The sequence below is a fragment of the Ranitomeya variabilis genome, chromosome 5, assembly GCF_051348905.1.
Source record: "Ranitomeya variabilis isolate aRanVar5 chromosome 5, aRanVar5.hap1, whole genome shotgun sequence".
Classification (NCBI taxonomy): Eukaryota; Metazoa; Chordata; class Amphibia; order Anura; family Dendrobatidae; genus Ranitomeya; species Ranitomeya variabilis.
In genome coordinates, this window is record NC_135236.1 from 127,714,221 (window position 1) to 127,732,164 (window position 17,944).

General features: G+C 43.7%; 1 protein-coding gene across 3 annotated transcripts in view; it reads right to left on the reverse strand.

Annotated features, from left to right (window-relative positions):
• Positions 1–17,944, reverse strand: part of ZWILCH (zwilch kinetochore protein) — a 132,317-nt gene that overhangs the window by 68,839 nt on the left and 45,534 nt on the right. For all 3 annotated transcript variants that reach the window (XM_077263259.1, XM_077263261.1, XM_077263260.1), the window contains exons 2-6: positions 12,528–12,576; positions 11,404–11,499; positions 10,920–11,035; positions 8,775–8,977; positions 7,967–8,046 (exon numbers count right to left, since the gene is read on the reverse strand). In XM_077263259.1, coding sequence (XP_077119374.1) covers positions 7,967–8,046; positions 8,775–8,977; positions 10,920–11,035; positions 11,404–11,499; positions 12,528–12,576 — 544 coding nt within the window. The remainder of the gene's footprint in view (positions 1–7,966; positions 8,047–8,774; positions 8,978–10,919; positions 11,036–11,403; positions 11,500–12,527; positions 12,577–17,944) is intronic.

Genomic DNA, 17,944 nt, shown 5'->3' on the forward strand with positions numbered 1-17,944 from the left:
TAAAATATCACGATTAAATGGTGGCTCTCCATTGTCATTTTCAAATACGACAGCAACTTCATTGACAGTTGGATTATTATATCGGCGAGGGTCTTGATTCCGATCTTGTTTAAGGGCCATGATGATATTTGGCATGAGAGTGCCATTAGCTTCAGCTTTAAGATGTTCTTCATGTTCCACATCTCGTAACATTTTGTAGGCAGCAACAAAGGGATTCACATTGTCTAACTGAAGAGCAATTATACTCATCAAAGTGGGATGACATTTTTGATTTTGTTCACAGTTTAAACGTTGTTCATTCGCGGTAGCGGTATCCAAAATATACAGTTGGGCATAAGCTGGAACTTGATCATCACTGGGATGTAGGGTTCCAGTACGATGATATATTTGTCCATGTATACGGAAACAGTAAGGGCCATGTCCAGGTGGAGGGGATATATTGGCACCCATGGAGGCGAAAGCAAATGAGCTGTTAATACTACGAATATTTTCCATGAGATTCTTACTGAACTCACTCTCCCCTGTCAGCAATCGTTTAAAGACCTCGGGATATTGGGGTATAGGTATATGCACTTTACTCTTGTGACAACACAGAGTATAATTTTTATCTGCTGGTATCTCAGCATTAAAATGTAATGCTTGACAATGTTCACATAAATAGTCCATAGGACCACAGGAGTGTTCTACTATGGTACTGTCATCATTAGTAAAACCTGTAGGATGTTGAGGTACAGGTTGTGGTAACTGAGCATTGGAATGTTTCTTTAAGCCAACATATATAAAGCGTGGACCTGGTAGAGGATCTTCACTGTCCACAGATTCAATCACTGAGGAGTTGGAAGGTGTATCGTGGTCAGGGTTTATTAATATGGAGGTGCAAGCGTTTTTTTTGCGCTGTTCACGGCGTGCACCACCTGCATTTGGTAATGGTTTGTTTGTTGCCTTAGAAGAGTCAGGTGTGAAGCATGTCTTATAAGCAGACTTAACGGTGTACAGGCGACGGCGTTTATCATTTGGAGTGTAAGTAGGACGGTGTTTGCGCTTACGTGCAGATTTACCAACGGTTAAAGGAGCTTCAGGCTGCACACATTCTATGAATGGAGACTAAGAAGCTGTATTGTGGGCAGAATCTATGACTGAGGACGTGGAAATATTATGTTTGCAACGTTGAGAGCGTGCAGCAGCAGCTTTATTACTTAATCGATTCGTTTTGTCCTCAAAAGACTCATTAGTAATGCGTTTATTGCAAGCAGCATTAACAGTGTCCAGGCGCTTCTGTCTGTCCTCTGTAGTCTCGTTAGCACGCTGTTTGCGCTTACGTGCGGCATCGGCGGCTTTTCGCTCTGCGTCATTGGTATACTTATTATCAGACCTGATGTTACGTGCGCCATCAGCAGCTTTGGGCTCTGTGTCATTAGTATACTTAACAGTGTCCAGGCGCTTGCATCTATCCTCTGTACTCTTGTTAGCACGCTGTTTGCGCTTACGTGCAGCATCGGTGTCTTTTCGCTGTGCGTCATTGGTATACTTATTATCAGACCTGATGTTACGTGCGCCATCAGCAGCTTTGGGCTCTGTGTCATTAGTATACTTAACAGTGTCCAGGCGCTTGCATCTATCCTCTGTACTCTTGTTAGCACGCTGTTTGCGCTTACGTGCAGCATCGGTGTCTTTTCGCTGTGCGTCATTGGTATACTTATTATCAGACCTGATGTTACGTGCGCCATCAGCAGCTTTGGGCTCTGTGTCATTAGTATACTTAACAGTGTCCAGGCGCTTGCATCTATCCTCTGTACTCTTGTTAGCACGCTGTTTACGCTTACGTGCAGCATCGGCGGCTTTTCGCTCTGCATCATTGGTATACTTATTATCACACCTGATCTTACGTGCGCCATCAGCAGCTTTGGACTCTGTGTCATTAGTATACTTAACAGTATCCAGGCGCTTGCATCTATCCTCTGTACTCTTGTTAGCACGCTGTTTACGCTTACGTGCGGCATCGGCGTCTTTTTGCTCTGCATTATTAGTATACTTTATATCAGACCTAATCTTACGTGCGCCATCAGCAGCTTTGGGCTCTGTGTCATTAGTATCCTTACTATTAGAGCTCATGTTGGCTAAGCTAAACAGCTTTAAGCGTGGTGGTGGCAAACAACAGGTTAATAAGAGGCAGTGTCAGGTACTAGGAAAATAGCCAGTTAATAATAGGCAATAGTTCTTTGCAGGAATACAGATATTAATAAATAGGCAGTTTATATTGCAGAGAAATTGCTGGGCAATAATGGACAATGTCCTTATGTGGCAAATAATAGAGCAATATACCCAGTGTGGCAAAGAAGATGTTAATAAACGGCAGTCTCTCAGTATAACAGTCAGTGAATAATAGGCAGTATATGGAGAAAACACCAAACAAAAGTTCAAAATTGGTGTGAAAATGTCACTGAACCACTTCACAACTAAATATATATACGGTAGTTTTGGTAAATGGTATTATCATTTTTTTGACGAAATTCGGCAGGGGCTTGAAGAGCGACGTCACTGGGACCGCCTCCACGCAGTAGAAACTTGCTGTGAGGTAAAAATTCAAAAATCACACCAAAATGGCGGGCGGAGTGTGTCACAGTACGGCACATTTCTGATTGGTCGCTCGCGGCAGGCGGCAACCAATCAGAAAAGTGCCGCGCACCACGAAGGCATATATCTTTGTCCACCCTGAGCGGGTGTAGGACGCTGGTGACGTCACTTATCTCCGGACATTATCTCCGGACAAAGCCACGGAAGTTGGCACAAATTGCCGGAAGTAGTATTCTAGGCAATTATATATTAGATTTTAATGTTATCAGTGTTTACCTTTGAACGTTTATATTGTATTGTCCTGTCACCAGCCATGTGTACGATTATCGGCCGAAAGCCTCTCTGGAACCAATAATCACCCCATGTAAAGGTATCTTTATAAGTTAAAGATTCAGAATACTATGACTTTTATCATATCCTGAACAGTCAAGTTTTTTATGAACCGTTAAGGTTTTCTGGTTGAAGTAAAAAAAACTCTGAGTGTTTACAGTTTGAAACCATAAAATGTTGAAAAATTATGTCATTCTTGAGTATATCACTCAATGGTGCTCATAAACGTGTCAAATTTGATCTATAATATACTTTAATATACGTTACTTTAATCTTTAATATACTTAATAACAGGGCCCCAGACATCACACAGGGGGTCTGAAACACCGCACAGTGGTCCAAAATATCGCTATGCTCTGCCTGGGGCCCCATATGCTGCCTGGGGCCCCTGTGCTCTGCCTGGGGCCCCATATGCTGCCTGGGGCCCCTGTGCTTTGCCTGGGGCCCCTGTGCTCTGCCTGGGGCCCCATGTTCTGCCTGGGGCCCCTGTGCTCTGCCTGGGGCCACTGTGCTCTGCCTGGGGCCCCATATGCTGCCTGGGGCCCGTGTGCTCTACCTGGGACCACTGTGCTCTGCCTGGGGCCCCATATGCTGCCTGGGGCCCCTGTGCTCTGCCTGGGGCTACTGTGCTCTGCCTGGGGCCCCATGTTCTGCCTGGGGCCACTGTGCTCTGCCTGGGGCCCCATAGGCTGCCTGGGGCCCCTGTGCTCTGCCTGGGGCCCCATATGCTGCCTGGGGCCCCTGTGCTCTGCCTGGGGCCACTGTGCTCTGCCTGGGGCCCCATATGCTGCCTGGGGCCCCTGTGCTCTGCCTGGGGCCCCATATGCTGCCTGGGGCCCCTGTGCTCTGCCTGGGGCCCCTGTGCTCTGCCTGGGGCCCCTGTGCTCTGCCTGGGGCCACTGTGCTCTGCCTGGGGCCACTGTGCTCTGCCTGGGGCCCCATGTTCTGCCTGGGGCCACTGTGCTCTGCCTGGGGCCCCATAAGCTGCCTGGGGCCCCTGTGCTCTGCCTTGGACCACTGTGCTCTGCCTGGGGCCCCATATGGTGCCTGGGGCCCCTGTGCTCTGCCTGGGGCCCCATATGCTGCCTGGGGCCATTGTGCTCTGCCTGGGGCCCCATATGCTGCCTGGGGCCCCTGTGCTCTGCCTGGGGCCCCATATGCTGCCTGGGGCCCCTGTGCTCTGCCTGGGGCCCCATGTTCTGCCTGGGGCCCCTGTGCTCTGCCTGGGGCCACTGTGCTCTGCCTGGGGCCCCATATGCTGCCTGGGGCCCCTGTGCTCTGCCTGGGGCCACTGTGCTCTGCCTGGGGCTCCATAGGCTGCCTGGGGCCCCTGTGCTCTGCCTGGGACCACTGTGCTCTGCCTGGGGCCCCATATGCTGCCTGGGGCCCCTGTGCTCTGCCTGGGTGTAGGACACTGGTGACGTCACTTATCTCCGGACATTATCTCCGGACATTATCTCCGGACAAAGCCACGGAAGTTGGCACAAATTGCAGGAAGTAGTATTCTAGGCAATTATATATTAGATGTATCTATCTATCCATCCCATATCTATCTATCTATTATCTATCTATCTATCTATCTATCTATCTATCTATCCCTCTATCCATCTATCTGTGTGTAATGGAGTGTGGGTTGGACAAATGTAAAAGAGGAGGATGGACAGAAATGACATCACCAATCTTTTTGAAGCTAGAGGAGGGAGGGGTTTGGGTGTGTTTTGGAGTGGGTGTGGTAGGTTCGGGCTTAGTGGCAGTGCAATGCATCATGGAACTTGTAGTATTAGAGCACAATAACTCAGGAGAAAGGAAGTTGTCGATTAACCCCATGAGAGCTGGATCCAGCACTGAAGATGTGCTGCTACAGCATGATAAAAGGTAATATTGCTAAAATAAAGACAGTGGATGTTTTCAGTGGCACATAATAGCAAGATTTATGAAAAAAAAAAAATTTATTGTAGTGGACAACTTCTTTAAGGATTATGGCTTACAGCCAATGAAAACCCAGAAGTCATTATCTCAGTAAATTAAAATCATTAACAAAAAAACACCTGCACAGGCTCCTAAGAATGTAAAAAGGTCCCTTAGTCTGTTTCAATAGGCACCACAATCATGGGGAAGACTGCTGACTTGACAGATGTCCAGAAGGCAGTCATTGACACACTCCACAAGGAGGGTAACACTACTTTCACACATCAGGTTTTTTGTTTCAGGCACAATCCGGCAAGTTTTGAAAAAGAAAGGATCCTTTTTTTTTACGCCGGATCCGGGTTTTTTTTGTCATAGAGTTGTATTAGCGCCGGATTGCGCCTGATGGGCAGACGTTTCATCCGTTTTTTTCCGGATCCGTCCAAATAGTCATTTTCGGCGGTTGGAGAAAACGTCCATAGGAACGTTTTTGTCCGGCGAAAAAAGCGCACAGTGACGGAGCCGGCCAAAAACGTGTGAAACGGATATGTGAAACGATTAATCCGGCCTCCGGATCCGGTTTTCCAAGCATTTCCCATACAAGTCATGCACATTTGCCGTTCTGGGGTCTCTCTCTCTCCCCGGAACAGGAAGTTATCACCGGGTTAAAAAACAAATACCGGATCCAGCTAAAAACCGGATCCGGAGCATCAGTTTTTCACTATTTGCGCCGGATCCGTTTTTTTTTTTTTTTTTTTTTTTTTACATTTGCCGGATTCTGCCTGAAACAAAAAAACTGATGTGTGAAAGTAGCCTAATCCACAAAAGGTCCGTGCTAAAGAGGTTTTCTGTTCACAGAGTGCTGTATCCAAGCATATTAATGGAAAGTTGAGTGGAATGAAAAAAGTGTGGTAGAAAAAGGTGCACAAGCAACCGGGATAACCGCAGGATTGAAAGGATTGTTAAGAAAAGGCCATTCACAAATTTGGGGGAGATTCACAAGGAGCGGACTGCTGCTGGAGTCATTGCTTCACCACACACAGACATGTATCCAGGACATGGGCTACAAGTGTCACATTCCTTGTGTTAAGCCACTCATGACCAATAGACAACGCCAGAAGCGTCTTACCTGGGCCAAGGAGAAAAAGACCTGGACTGTTGCTCAGTGGTCCAAGGTGTTGTTTTCAGATGAAAGTAAATTTTTCATTTCATTTGGAAATCAAGGTCCCAGAGTTGGGAGGAAGAGTGGAGAGGCCACAATCCAAGCGGCTTGAGGTCTAGTGTGAAGTTTCCACAATCAGTGATGGTTTGGGGAGCCATGTCATCTGCTGGTGTAGGTACATTGTGTTTTATCAAGACCCAAGTCAGTGCAGCTGTCCACCATGAAATTTTAGAGCACTTCATGCTTCACTCTGCCGACTAGCGTTCTGGAGATTGAAATTTAATTCTCCAGCAGGACTTGGCACCTGTCCACACTGCCAAAAGTACCAAAACCTGGTTTAAAAACAACAGTATCACTGTGGTTGATTGGCCAGCAAACTCGCCTGACCTTAGCCCCATAGAGAATCTATGGAGTATTGTCAAGAGGAAGATGAGACACCAGACCCAACAATGCAGACGAGCTGAAGGTTGCTATCAAAGCAACCTGGGCTTCCATAGCACCTCAGCAGTGCCACAGGCTGATCGCCTACATGCCACGCCGCATCGATGCAGTAATTGATGCAAAAGGAGCCCCGGACCAACTATTGAGTGCAGTTACTGAACATACATTTCAGTACGCCAACATTTCAGATTTTAAAATCATTTTTCAAGCTGGTGTTATAAAGTATTCTAATTTACTGAGATAATGATTTTTGGGTTTTCATTAGCTGTAAGCCATAATCATCAACATTAACAGAAATAAACACTTGAAATAGATCACTCTGTTTGTAATGACTCTATATAATGAGCTTCCCATTTTGTATTGAAGAACTGAAATAAATTAACTTTCACGATATTCTAATTTTGTGAGAAGCACCTGTATCAGGCAGCGCAAGTACAATTAGTTTTTCAGGTTAATATGTTGGAAGCTGGAAAAGTGGTCAATGGTAAGGCTCTGAGCAACTTTGACAAGGGCGATATTATGATGTTAGAGAACTGAGTCATCTCCAAAATGGCAGGTCATTTGGGATGGCATCTCCTTGTTATCAACTTACAAAATTGATCTAAGGAATAAGTGGTGAATTGGCAATAGAACCATGGGGGAATAAGGCTCAATGGTGTGCATGAGGATTTAAGGCTAGTCCATCCGCTCTGATCCCAAAGATCCACTGTAGGATTCACTGGTGGAAAAGTTACTGCTGACTATGCCTGAAAGAGGTCATTACTTTCCGTGCATTACAGCTCATAAGGTTAAATAAGCACAGACCAGTCAGAGTGCACAAGCTGACCCCCGATTCACTTCCAAAAGCAACTACAATTTGGCACATGAGTATCAGAAATGGACTGTAGAGCATTATAGAGCATAGCCTAGTCTGAACAAGTCAGTTAACTAAAGAATCTGGGTACGTGCACACATTTTGCTTTAACAAATCTGCTACAAATACTAGAGTGATGGCAGGAAAAATGCTGAGCAAAATAAACACACATTTGTATGCATTATTTTCCCGTTCATTTGAATGGATGAAAAAAACCGCTGCAAAAATGCTGAAAGAATTGACCTGCTGCAGATTTATTATACCCCCCCTCAAAGAAAAAAAAAACGCTTTGATGGTTCAAATCTGCAAGGATAAAATAAGTAGCGTATGCATGAGATTTCAGAAATGTTATTCACCTTGCTGGTTCTGTAAAATGCTGCATTTTTTTCCTTGGTAAAAATGCAGCATGTGAACAAGTCCTTAGACTCTTCTTCCAAATTTCCATCTGATTAAGCATCTGTTACAAGGGTTTGAGCAGTATATGCCTCGTTAGGTCAGAGCTACACAAAGGAAAGCTACCCTCCATTAGACAGGTGATTTTAAATGTTATGGCTGATCAGTGTATAGCCAGAGGAATGGCTTATTATTTTTGTGTTGGTCGCTGATTTTTAAGCTGCATGGAAGCCTGACAATAACAAGGAGCAGAAATGAAGCTAAAGTAATTGGCTAAGTGTAAAATATAATCCGAATCACACACTTACTGCAGAAGAATGGTGTCGTTCCTTGTGGGATTTCTTCAGCGCTTCCAGACTTGGAAAAGAGGATTTGTCAGTTGTTGGACCTGTAATTAACAACAATGGGTCTACTGACAGCGGTACCTGTGTATATAGCAGTCTGCTCAGCTTTCACAGTCACACAGCCCTGCAGACATGTAGAAAGTCAGCATCAACCCTTATGTCTGTCTCCATAGCACATCATGCAGGAAAACATGGAGGAAAATTATTAAAGGCTTTACTCATTCTCTGGTGTAGAAACGCTAAACATTATGCTATAGCAGCGCTAACATATGAGACCTTTTACTTCTCATGATGCTATTGAAAAGGGGCAATAAAAGTGGTGTGGAGCTAGAAGACCAAGCTAAAAGAGGTCAACTGAATAACTACAATGTATGCCAGGATTTGGCACAACTTTATACCTGCTCATGAGAGGTGTAAATGTGTATTTCGGGCCCATGGAGAGTCCAAGATGTGCCAGATTTACATAACGTGTTATATTGCAAGGTTACGTTACAATTCTTCTATGTACTGTATATCCAGATGTGCAAAGCAGATATCCCCGGGAGGGCGATGATCGTCTGCAGCCTTCAGGTGACTGGAACAGGACGTCATCAAATGCACTTCTAAGGAGGTCCCATTCCAGTCACCTGCCAACAGAAGAATACAAGCTACTTATTTGGTTTTTTTCCAAGTACCATTAAGAGGGACTAGATCTTAGCTGTCCATATTGTGCCAGATTCCATTTTATAAATTGAGGCAAGTGAACTCGCCCAGCAGTAACTATTACACTGACCTGCACATGTCACCATATAGAAGCTCATTCCTGTGATCTCATTCCTGCTGGTTTTGATAGAATCTGCTCCCAGCCAACAGGTATTTTCCAAATCTGTGCTGTCACAGCGTACCCACAGCTGAGGAAGGACCTCCACTGGTTTTCCATTCCCAAACCGCGCCATGTTGGGATTTTGTGTCAAAGCATAGCCGGAAATGAGTTGCCTAAAGAGAAAGACTAGGGTTAACCTTTGTAAAGTTAGTGTATCTGGTGCCAAATTGTACTTTTTTGGGAGAATCTAAATAAAATAAAATATAAATTATATATATATATATATATATATATATATATATATATATATATATATATATATATATATATATATATATATATAATATCACACTTTGACACAAATGTAAAGCAGTCAGTGTACAGCTGGTATAACAGTGTAAATTTGGTGTGCCCTCTAAGTAACGCAGCCTTTAACGTCCAAATCGCTGGCAACAAAAGTGAGTACACCCCTAAGTGAAAATGGACAAATAATGCCCAATTTGTCATTTTTCCTCAACAGTGTCATGTGACTCATTAGTGTTACAAGGTCTCTGGTGTGAATGGGGAGCAGGTGTGCTAAATTTGGTGTTATCGCTCTCACATTCTCTCATACTGGTCATGGAAGTTCAACATGGTGCCTCATTCCAAAAAAAACTCGAGGATCTGAAAAAAAAAAAAAAAAAAAAAAAGAATTGTTGCTCTATATAAAGATGGCCTCAGCTGTAAGAATATTGCTGGCACCCTGACACTGAGCTGTAGCACGGTGGCCAAGACCATACAGCGGTTTAGCAAGACAGGCTCCTTTGAGAACAGGCCTCACCATTGTCGACAAAATAAGTTGAGTGCACGTGCTCAGCTTCATATCCAGATATTTGCTTTTAAAAATAGATGAATGAGTGCTGCCAGCATTGCTGCAGAGGTTACAGGAGTGAGGGGGCAGCCTGTCAGCACACAGAACATATGCCGCACACTGCATCACATTGATCTGCATGGCGGCCATCCCAGAAGAAAGCCTCTTCTAGAGATAATGCACAAGAAAGCGCAAAAACAGAAACTTATTTTTTTCAGATAGTGTAAAATGTGTGCGACGGCAGCCAGGTAAGGAGTACAAAGACAAGTGTGTCTTGCCTACGGTCAAGCATGGTGGTGGAAGTGTCATGGTTTGGGGCTGCATGAGTGCTGATGGCTGTGGGGAGCTGAAATTCAATAAGGGAAGCATCAATTACAACATGTACTGTGACATACTGAAGCAGAGCATGATCCCCTTCCGTCGGAAACTGGGCCGCAGGGCAGTATGTCAACATGATAAACAACCCCAAACTCCTCTTCAAGACGACCAATGCAGGACTGGCCAAGCATGTCTCAAGACAAAAACCCCATTGAGCATCTGTGGGGCATCCTAAAACAGAAGGTGGAGGAGCACAAGGTCTCTAATATCAACCACCTCCGTGATGCCCTCATGGGAGGAGTGGAAGAGGATTCCAGTGGCAAGCTGTGACGCTCTAGTGAACTCCCTGCCCAAGAGAGGTAAGGCAGGTCTTAATAATAATGGTGGCCACACAAAATATTGGCACGCTGGGCACAATTTGGCCATTTTCACTTAGAGGTGTTCTCACTTTTGTTGCCATCAGTTTAGACATTAATGGCTGTGCGTTGTGTTATTTGGAGGGCTCACCAAACTTACACTGTTATACAAGCTGTACACTGACTACTTTATATTGCATCAAAGTGTCATATCTTTTCATGGGACAACACTGATGATAAAATATTTACACAAATGTGAGCTATCAATTTTTTGACCGTATACGTTAGGATAACTGTTAGTAGAAGCAGCGCTCATCTGAAAGTGCTTAGCGGATTCCCATACACATGAATAGTCAGCCAACCCTTCACAGAACACTAGCACATTTGCCAAAGCCTGGCGATGTCCATTTGTGCATGGAAGCCATTCTTTACTCAGATTACATAGGAGCAGGACAGCTCCAAGCTTTGGCAATTGCAAATAGCCATCGTGTGGTTATTTTGTAACCTGCACTAGATGGCAGTCACCTAAATCTTCCACAAGCCAGAAAACACGCTATAAAGCTTCCTTGTCTGAACGTGGATGACAGGTACCTGGCTTGCATAGATGACACAGGCAGCGGAGCACTGGATTTTTCTACAGAGAGATTAAACGAGTGGCTGTCACTCGTCTCAGATTCTTCCATGCTATCTTCCTCCAGTTTCAAAGCCTGCAAGCCAAGAGTTGCATCTGTCACATTTAGGTCTTCCAAGGGGTTCTTAGCTTTGCAATTTACATAGTACTGGTCAGAGAAGTAGTATAGGAGTATATTAAGTACATATACCAGATAACGGGAACGATACAAGCCCAGCACCAACACAACAATATCCAATAAAGATTAGGCTATTTTATTCAAATCTGAAGAATACAGTCGACCATTGCAGACTTCCAAGGCTCGCCATCATGGGTTGCTATCCAAGCAATTTGCTGGATGTCGACTGCACTCATCTTTACGAACTTACCTAGTATCCCACGGAGTGATACATTATATCAGACATATTGTACCTTGTAAAGAGAAGCACAATCAGTGTTTTATACCTTTCTCTCCATCACAAAAGCCATTCCATGCCCGCTCCAGAAACTCTCCAATGATTGGCACTGGCCAGGACTGACCAAGTGGACCTGAAGATCATCCTTATGGGAAATAAGAAAGAAGGGGGAGAAGAAAATGTAATCTCGTCTACAAGTCTATACCACTCATTCAGATGTAAAGATGGCCACGGGCATTACAGATCACAGCAGATCCTGACAACTGCATTTGGATCTATTAAGGATAGGGCTTCAGTGAGACATGTGTCACACAATACGCAAATCGCAGTGCCGCATCGCGATATGACATCTAATGATTTCCTATGGCATCACACTGCAAACTGCAACACACAGACGCAGGGTTCCAAATATGCTGCATTTCTGCTGTTGGTCACACTATAGACTCACTTGACATAGTCAAATAGGAAAAGTCGCAGTCACATCTGACTTGCATTGAAGCCTTTTTTCATACAGCAAAATCACAACAACTTGTTGAGAATTGGTCTCATGACATATTGCCCTGTAGCCCCCCAAGCCTAAATGTTTCCACAACCCCAATAACTGTGACACTTAAAGGGGACTTTACTGTAAGGTTAACCCTTGCCGGACACTTATTGGTGTAGACAGCTATCATTCAATCAGCAATCAGTTGATTGGATAACCAGCGTCTATGTCAGTTTGGACATGACCAGAGTAGGTTTTCTGGATGTAAACTGAAAGGTTTTTATTCAATGACAGCAAGCGGATCTTCAAAATTTTGGAGACTTGAAAGTTGTATAACACTACAGAACATACAAAAATTTGTCAGGTCGTAATATATTGATGACCTGTAGGATAGCTGTTCAATATCAGATCAGTAGGGCTCCAACACCCAGCTCCATTTAACATGTAACAGCTGCCAGTACAGCAAATCAGCTCCTATCAAAATAGGCGATGTCCTACAGTACCCGGCAGCACCCGCTAGACGTTAAATGCAAGCGGCACCTCGCAGTTCTGTTCAAAGTATTTATGTCAGCGGGAATAAATACCAGCTGATGACGGGGGCCGTGTGTTGGACCTCTAATGATCCGATACTGATGACCTATCTTGTGACCAGACAAACCCTTTAAACAGGTTATATTTACATGACATACCTGATAAGGAAGAGGGCCAGATTCCCCTTTCTTGACTTGCTCAAGAACACTATAAAAAAGCAGAATAATGGGAGATCATTAGCAGCACACACAAACAATGGATCAATATCATGCCCTATACATTTAAACCCATATGTCCGTATCATTAGATGAGATATACCGTAAGTAAATTAACAACACTCTACTCTCTCTCCACAGGCGCTATCCCAGAGAGGGAGGAGTGTGTACATGTGTATATATAGTAGATACCAAGGTTACACATAGGTATATCTACACATTAGACACAGGTACAGTACATACCTTCATAACACAAGGTAGAATGTATATATGTACACACACACTAATCAAAAAAATAAAAGGAACACTTAAACTACAGAATATAACTCCAAGTAAATCAAACTGTCCACTGGAAGCAACACTGTGACAATCGATTTCACATGATGTTGTGCAAATAGAATAGACAACAGATGGAAATTATTGGCAATTATCAAGACACACTCAATAAAGGAGTGATTCTGCAGGTGGGGACCACAGACCACATCTCAGTACCAATGCTTTCTGGCTGATGTTTTGGTCACTTTTGAATGTTGGTTGTGCTTTCACACTCGTGGTAGCATGAGACGGACTCTACAACCCACACAAGTGGCTCAGGTAGTGCAGCTCATCCAGGATGGCACATCACTGCGATCTGTGGCAAGAGGGTTTGCTGTGTCTGTTTGCGTAGTGTTCAGAGGCTGGAGGCGCTACCAGGAGACAGGCCAGTACACCAGGAGACATGGAGGGGGCCGTAGGAGGGCAACAACCCAGCAGCAGGACAGCTACCTCAGCCTTTGTGCAAGGAGGAACAGGAGGAGCACTGCCAAAGCCCTGCAAAATGACCTCCAGCAGGCCACAAATGTGCATGTGTCTGCACAAACGTCCTCCATGAGGATGGTCTGAGTGCCCGATGTCCACAAATGGGGGTTCTGCTCACAGCCCAACACCGTGCAGGACGCTTGGCATTTGCCACAGAACACCAGGATTGGCAAATTCGCCACTGGCGCCCTGTGCTCTTCACAGATGAAAGCAGGTTCAAACTGAGCACGTGACAGAGTCTGGAGACGCCGTGGAGAGCGACCTGCTGCCTGCAACATTCTTCAGCATGACCAGTTTGGAAGTGGGCCAGTAATAGTGTGGGGTGGCATTTCTATGGAGGGTCGCGCAGCCCTCCATGTGCTCACCAGAGGTAGCCTGACTGCCATTAGGTACCGAGATGAGATCCTCAGACCCCTTGTGAGACCATATGCTGGTGCGGTTGGCCCTGGGTTCCTCCTAATGCAGGACAATGCCAGACCGCATGTGGCTGGAGTGTGCCAGAGGTTCCTGCAAGATGAAGGCATTGAACCTATGGACTGGTCCGCTCGTTCCACAGACCTGAATCTGATTGAACACATCTGGGACATCATGTCTCTCACCATCCACCAACGTCACGTTGCACCACAGACTGTCCAGGAGTTGGCGGATGCTTTAGTCCAGGTCTGGGAGGAGATCCCTCAGGAGACCATCCGCTGCCTCATCAGGAGCATGCCCAGGCGTTGTAGAGAGGTCATACAGACACGTGGAGGCCACACACTACTGAGCATCATTTCCTTGTCTTGAGGCATTTCCACTGAAGTTGGATCAACCTGCAATTTGATTTTCCACTTTGATTTTAAGCATCAGACCTCCATGGGATATTAGTTGTGATTTACATTGACCATTTTTTAGGTTTACCTGTTCTCGTCGCAATCCAAAATATATATATATATATATATATATATATATATATATATATATATATATATATATATACATACATATACATACATACATATACACACTGGAACAGCATCCAAAATACCTCAGTAGTTGTGCAAAGCTCTCCCAGCCAGTAGTCCAATGGCTTTCAATAACATAGTCAACATAAGAAAAAGCAGCACATAAAGATAGAAAAAAGTGGACTTTATTGCCTGAACGGCATGGCAACGTTTTGGATATAAAATCTTGAATTGTGCTGCTGTTTCTTATGTTGATATATATATATATAGATATATATATATATATATATATATATATATATATATATATATATATATATATATATATATATATATATATATATGTATGTATGTATGTATGTATGTATGTATGTATGTATGTATGTATGTATGTATGTATGTATGTATGTATATATATATATATATATATATATATATATATATATATATATATATATATATATATATATATATATATATATATATATATATATATATATATACATATACACACACACGGTACAGACCAAAAGTTTGGACACACCTTCTCATTTAAAGATTTTTCTGTATTTTCACACTGAAGGCATCAAAACTATTAATTAACACATATGGAATTATATACTTAACAAAAAAGTGTGAAACAACTGAAATTATGTCTTATATTCTAGGTTCTTTAAAGTAGCCACCTTTTGCTTTGATGACTGCTTTGCACACTCTTGGCTTAATGAGCTTCAAGAGGTAGTCACCGGGAATGGTTTTCACTTCACAGTTGTGCCCTGTCAGGTTTAATAAGTGGGATTTCTTGCCTTATCAATGGGGTTGGGACATCAGTTGTGTTGTGCAGAAGTCTGGTGGATACACAGCTGATAGTCCTACTGAATAGACTGTTAGAATTTGTATTATGGCAAGAAAAAAGCAGCTAAGTAAAGAAAAACGAGTGGCCATCATTACTTTAAGAAATGGTCCCAACCCCATTTATAAGGCAAGAAATCCCACTTATTAAACCTGACAGCAGGGCTGTGGAGTCGGAGTCGGAGTTAGTTTTGGTTGGAGTCGGTAGAAATGTACCGACTCCAGCTTTAAAAAAAAATGTATTAATATTTCATAATTGAACTTTCATATGAATTTTATAAATGTTACTCAAATATATATGTTCTATCAAACTATGAACAACAGTGATAAGCAGTTCTGCTGGAGATAGAGACATTTCTTACTTCTTGTGTGTCACTGTTCTCCACTGCCCTTATCTAATCTTATACTTGGTTAACCTCATGCTGCCCCAACCCCCCCTACTTATAATGTATGAAACTGAAAGTGAAAATGTGTTGCAAATTCTTAGTAGTAAAGCTCCTCCTCTAGACTAGATGTTTACTAGGTGTGTGTCTTCCAATCATCTCACAGCTGCTACTCAGAAGAGGAAGACTGTAAGGCCGCCGTCACACATGCGAGTTTTACGGACGTAAGAGCGCAGAAACTACGTGCGTAAAACTCGCATAACATACGGCACAATGCTTCTCAATGGGTCTCGTCCTATCAGCCGTATATTACGGATCCGTAATATACAGCGTTCTACGGCCGTACAAAATCGCAGCATGCTGCGTTTGTCAGCGTATTGCGCAAAAAAAAAAAAATCGCCAATGAAAGTCTATGGGGGCGAGAAAAATACGGATTCCACACGGACCAGCAGTGTGACTTGCGAGAAATACGCAGCGGTGTTAGTGAAAAGTCGGTAATTCAATTGCCGGCTTTTCATTTCTCCTGCCTAAACCCGACAGGATATGAGACATGGTTTACATACAGTAAACCATCTCATATCCCCCTTTTTTTTGCATATTCCACACTACTAATGTTAGTAGTGTGTATGTGCAAAATTTCAGCGCTGTAGCTGCTAAAATAAAGGGTTAAATGGCGGAAAAAATTGGCGTGGGCTCCCGCGCAATTTTCTCCGCCAGAGTGGTAAAGCCAGTGACTGAGGGCAGATATTAATAGCCAGGAGAGGGTCCATGGTTATTGGCCCCCCCGTGGCTAAAAACATCTGCCTCCAGCCACCCCAGAAAAGGCACATCTGGAAGATGCGCCTATTCTGGCACTTGGCCACTCTCTTCCCATTCCCGTGTAGCAGTGGGATATGGGGTAATGAAGGGTTAATGCCACCTTGCTATTGTAAGGTGACATTAAGCCAGATTACTAATGGAGAGGCGTCAATTATGACACCTATCCATTAGTAATCCAATTGTTTGAAAGGGTTAAAAAACACACACACACACACACACACACACACACACGATTTAAAAGTATTTTAATGAAATAAACACAGCGGTTGTTTTAATATTTTATTGCTCTCTCAATCCATTTGCAGACCCTCGCTTGGCAAAACAATAAACACACAATATACATACCTTCTGCTGACCCGTCACGTCCCACGAGGTAATCCATCTGAAGGGGTTAAAATAATTTACAAGCAGGAGCCCTGCAAATGCAGCTGTGCTCGTGCTTGTAATTCCCCGGCGAATGAAGGAAATGTAGGTCATTGACCTAAATTTCCTTCAGTCGCGGTGATGCGCCCCTGCTGGATGTTCTCATGAACTGCAGCCTGGGAACTTTTTCCCACGCTCCAGGTCATATGAGGACATCCACCAGGGGGCGCATCACCGCGACTGAAGGAAATGTAGGTCAATGACCTACATTTCCTTCATTCGCCGGGGAATTACAAGCACGAGCACAGCTGCATTTGCAGGGCTCCTGCTTGTAAATTATTTTAACCCCTTCAGATGGATTACCTCGTGGGACGTGACGGGTCAGCAGAAGGTATGTATATTGTGTGTTTATTGTTTTGCCAAGCGAGGGTCTGCAAATGGATTGAGAGAGCAATAAAATATTAAAACAACCGCTGTGTTTATTTCATTAAAATACTTTTAAATCATGTGTGTGTGTGTTTTTTAACCCTTTCAAACAATTGGATTACTAATGGATAGGTGTCATAATTGACGCCTCTCCATTAGTAATCTGGCTTAATGTCACCTTACAATAGCAAGGTGGCATTAACCCTTCATTACCCCATATCCCACTGCTACACGGGAATGGGAAGAGAGTGGCCAAGTGCCAGAATAGGCGCATCTTCCAGATATGCCTTTTCTGGGGTGGCTGGGGGCAGATGTTTTTAGCCACGGGGGGGCCAATAACCATGGACCCTCTCCTGGCTATTAATATCTGCCGTCAGTCACTGGCTTTACCACTCTGGCGGAGAAAATTGCGCGGGAGCCCACGCCAATTTTTTCCACCATTTAACCCTTTATTTTAGCAGCTACAGCACCCAAATTTTGCATACACACACTGCTAACATTAGTAGTGTGGAATATGCAAAAAAAATGGGGATATGAGATGGTTTACTGTATGTAAACCATGTCTCATATCCTGTCGGGTTTGGGAAGGAGAAATGAAAAGCCGGCAATTGAATTACCGGCTTTTCACAGATATCGCGCTGTAGTAAATATAAATACAGACTATATATATATATATATATATATATATACTGTATATAGGTTTTCCCGAACATTTGAGCACATAAATCCATTAGATGTCGGTTTTGCAAGCCTGCGAGAAAATATCGCAGTACGGATG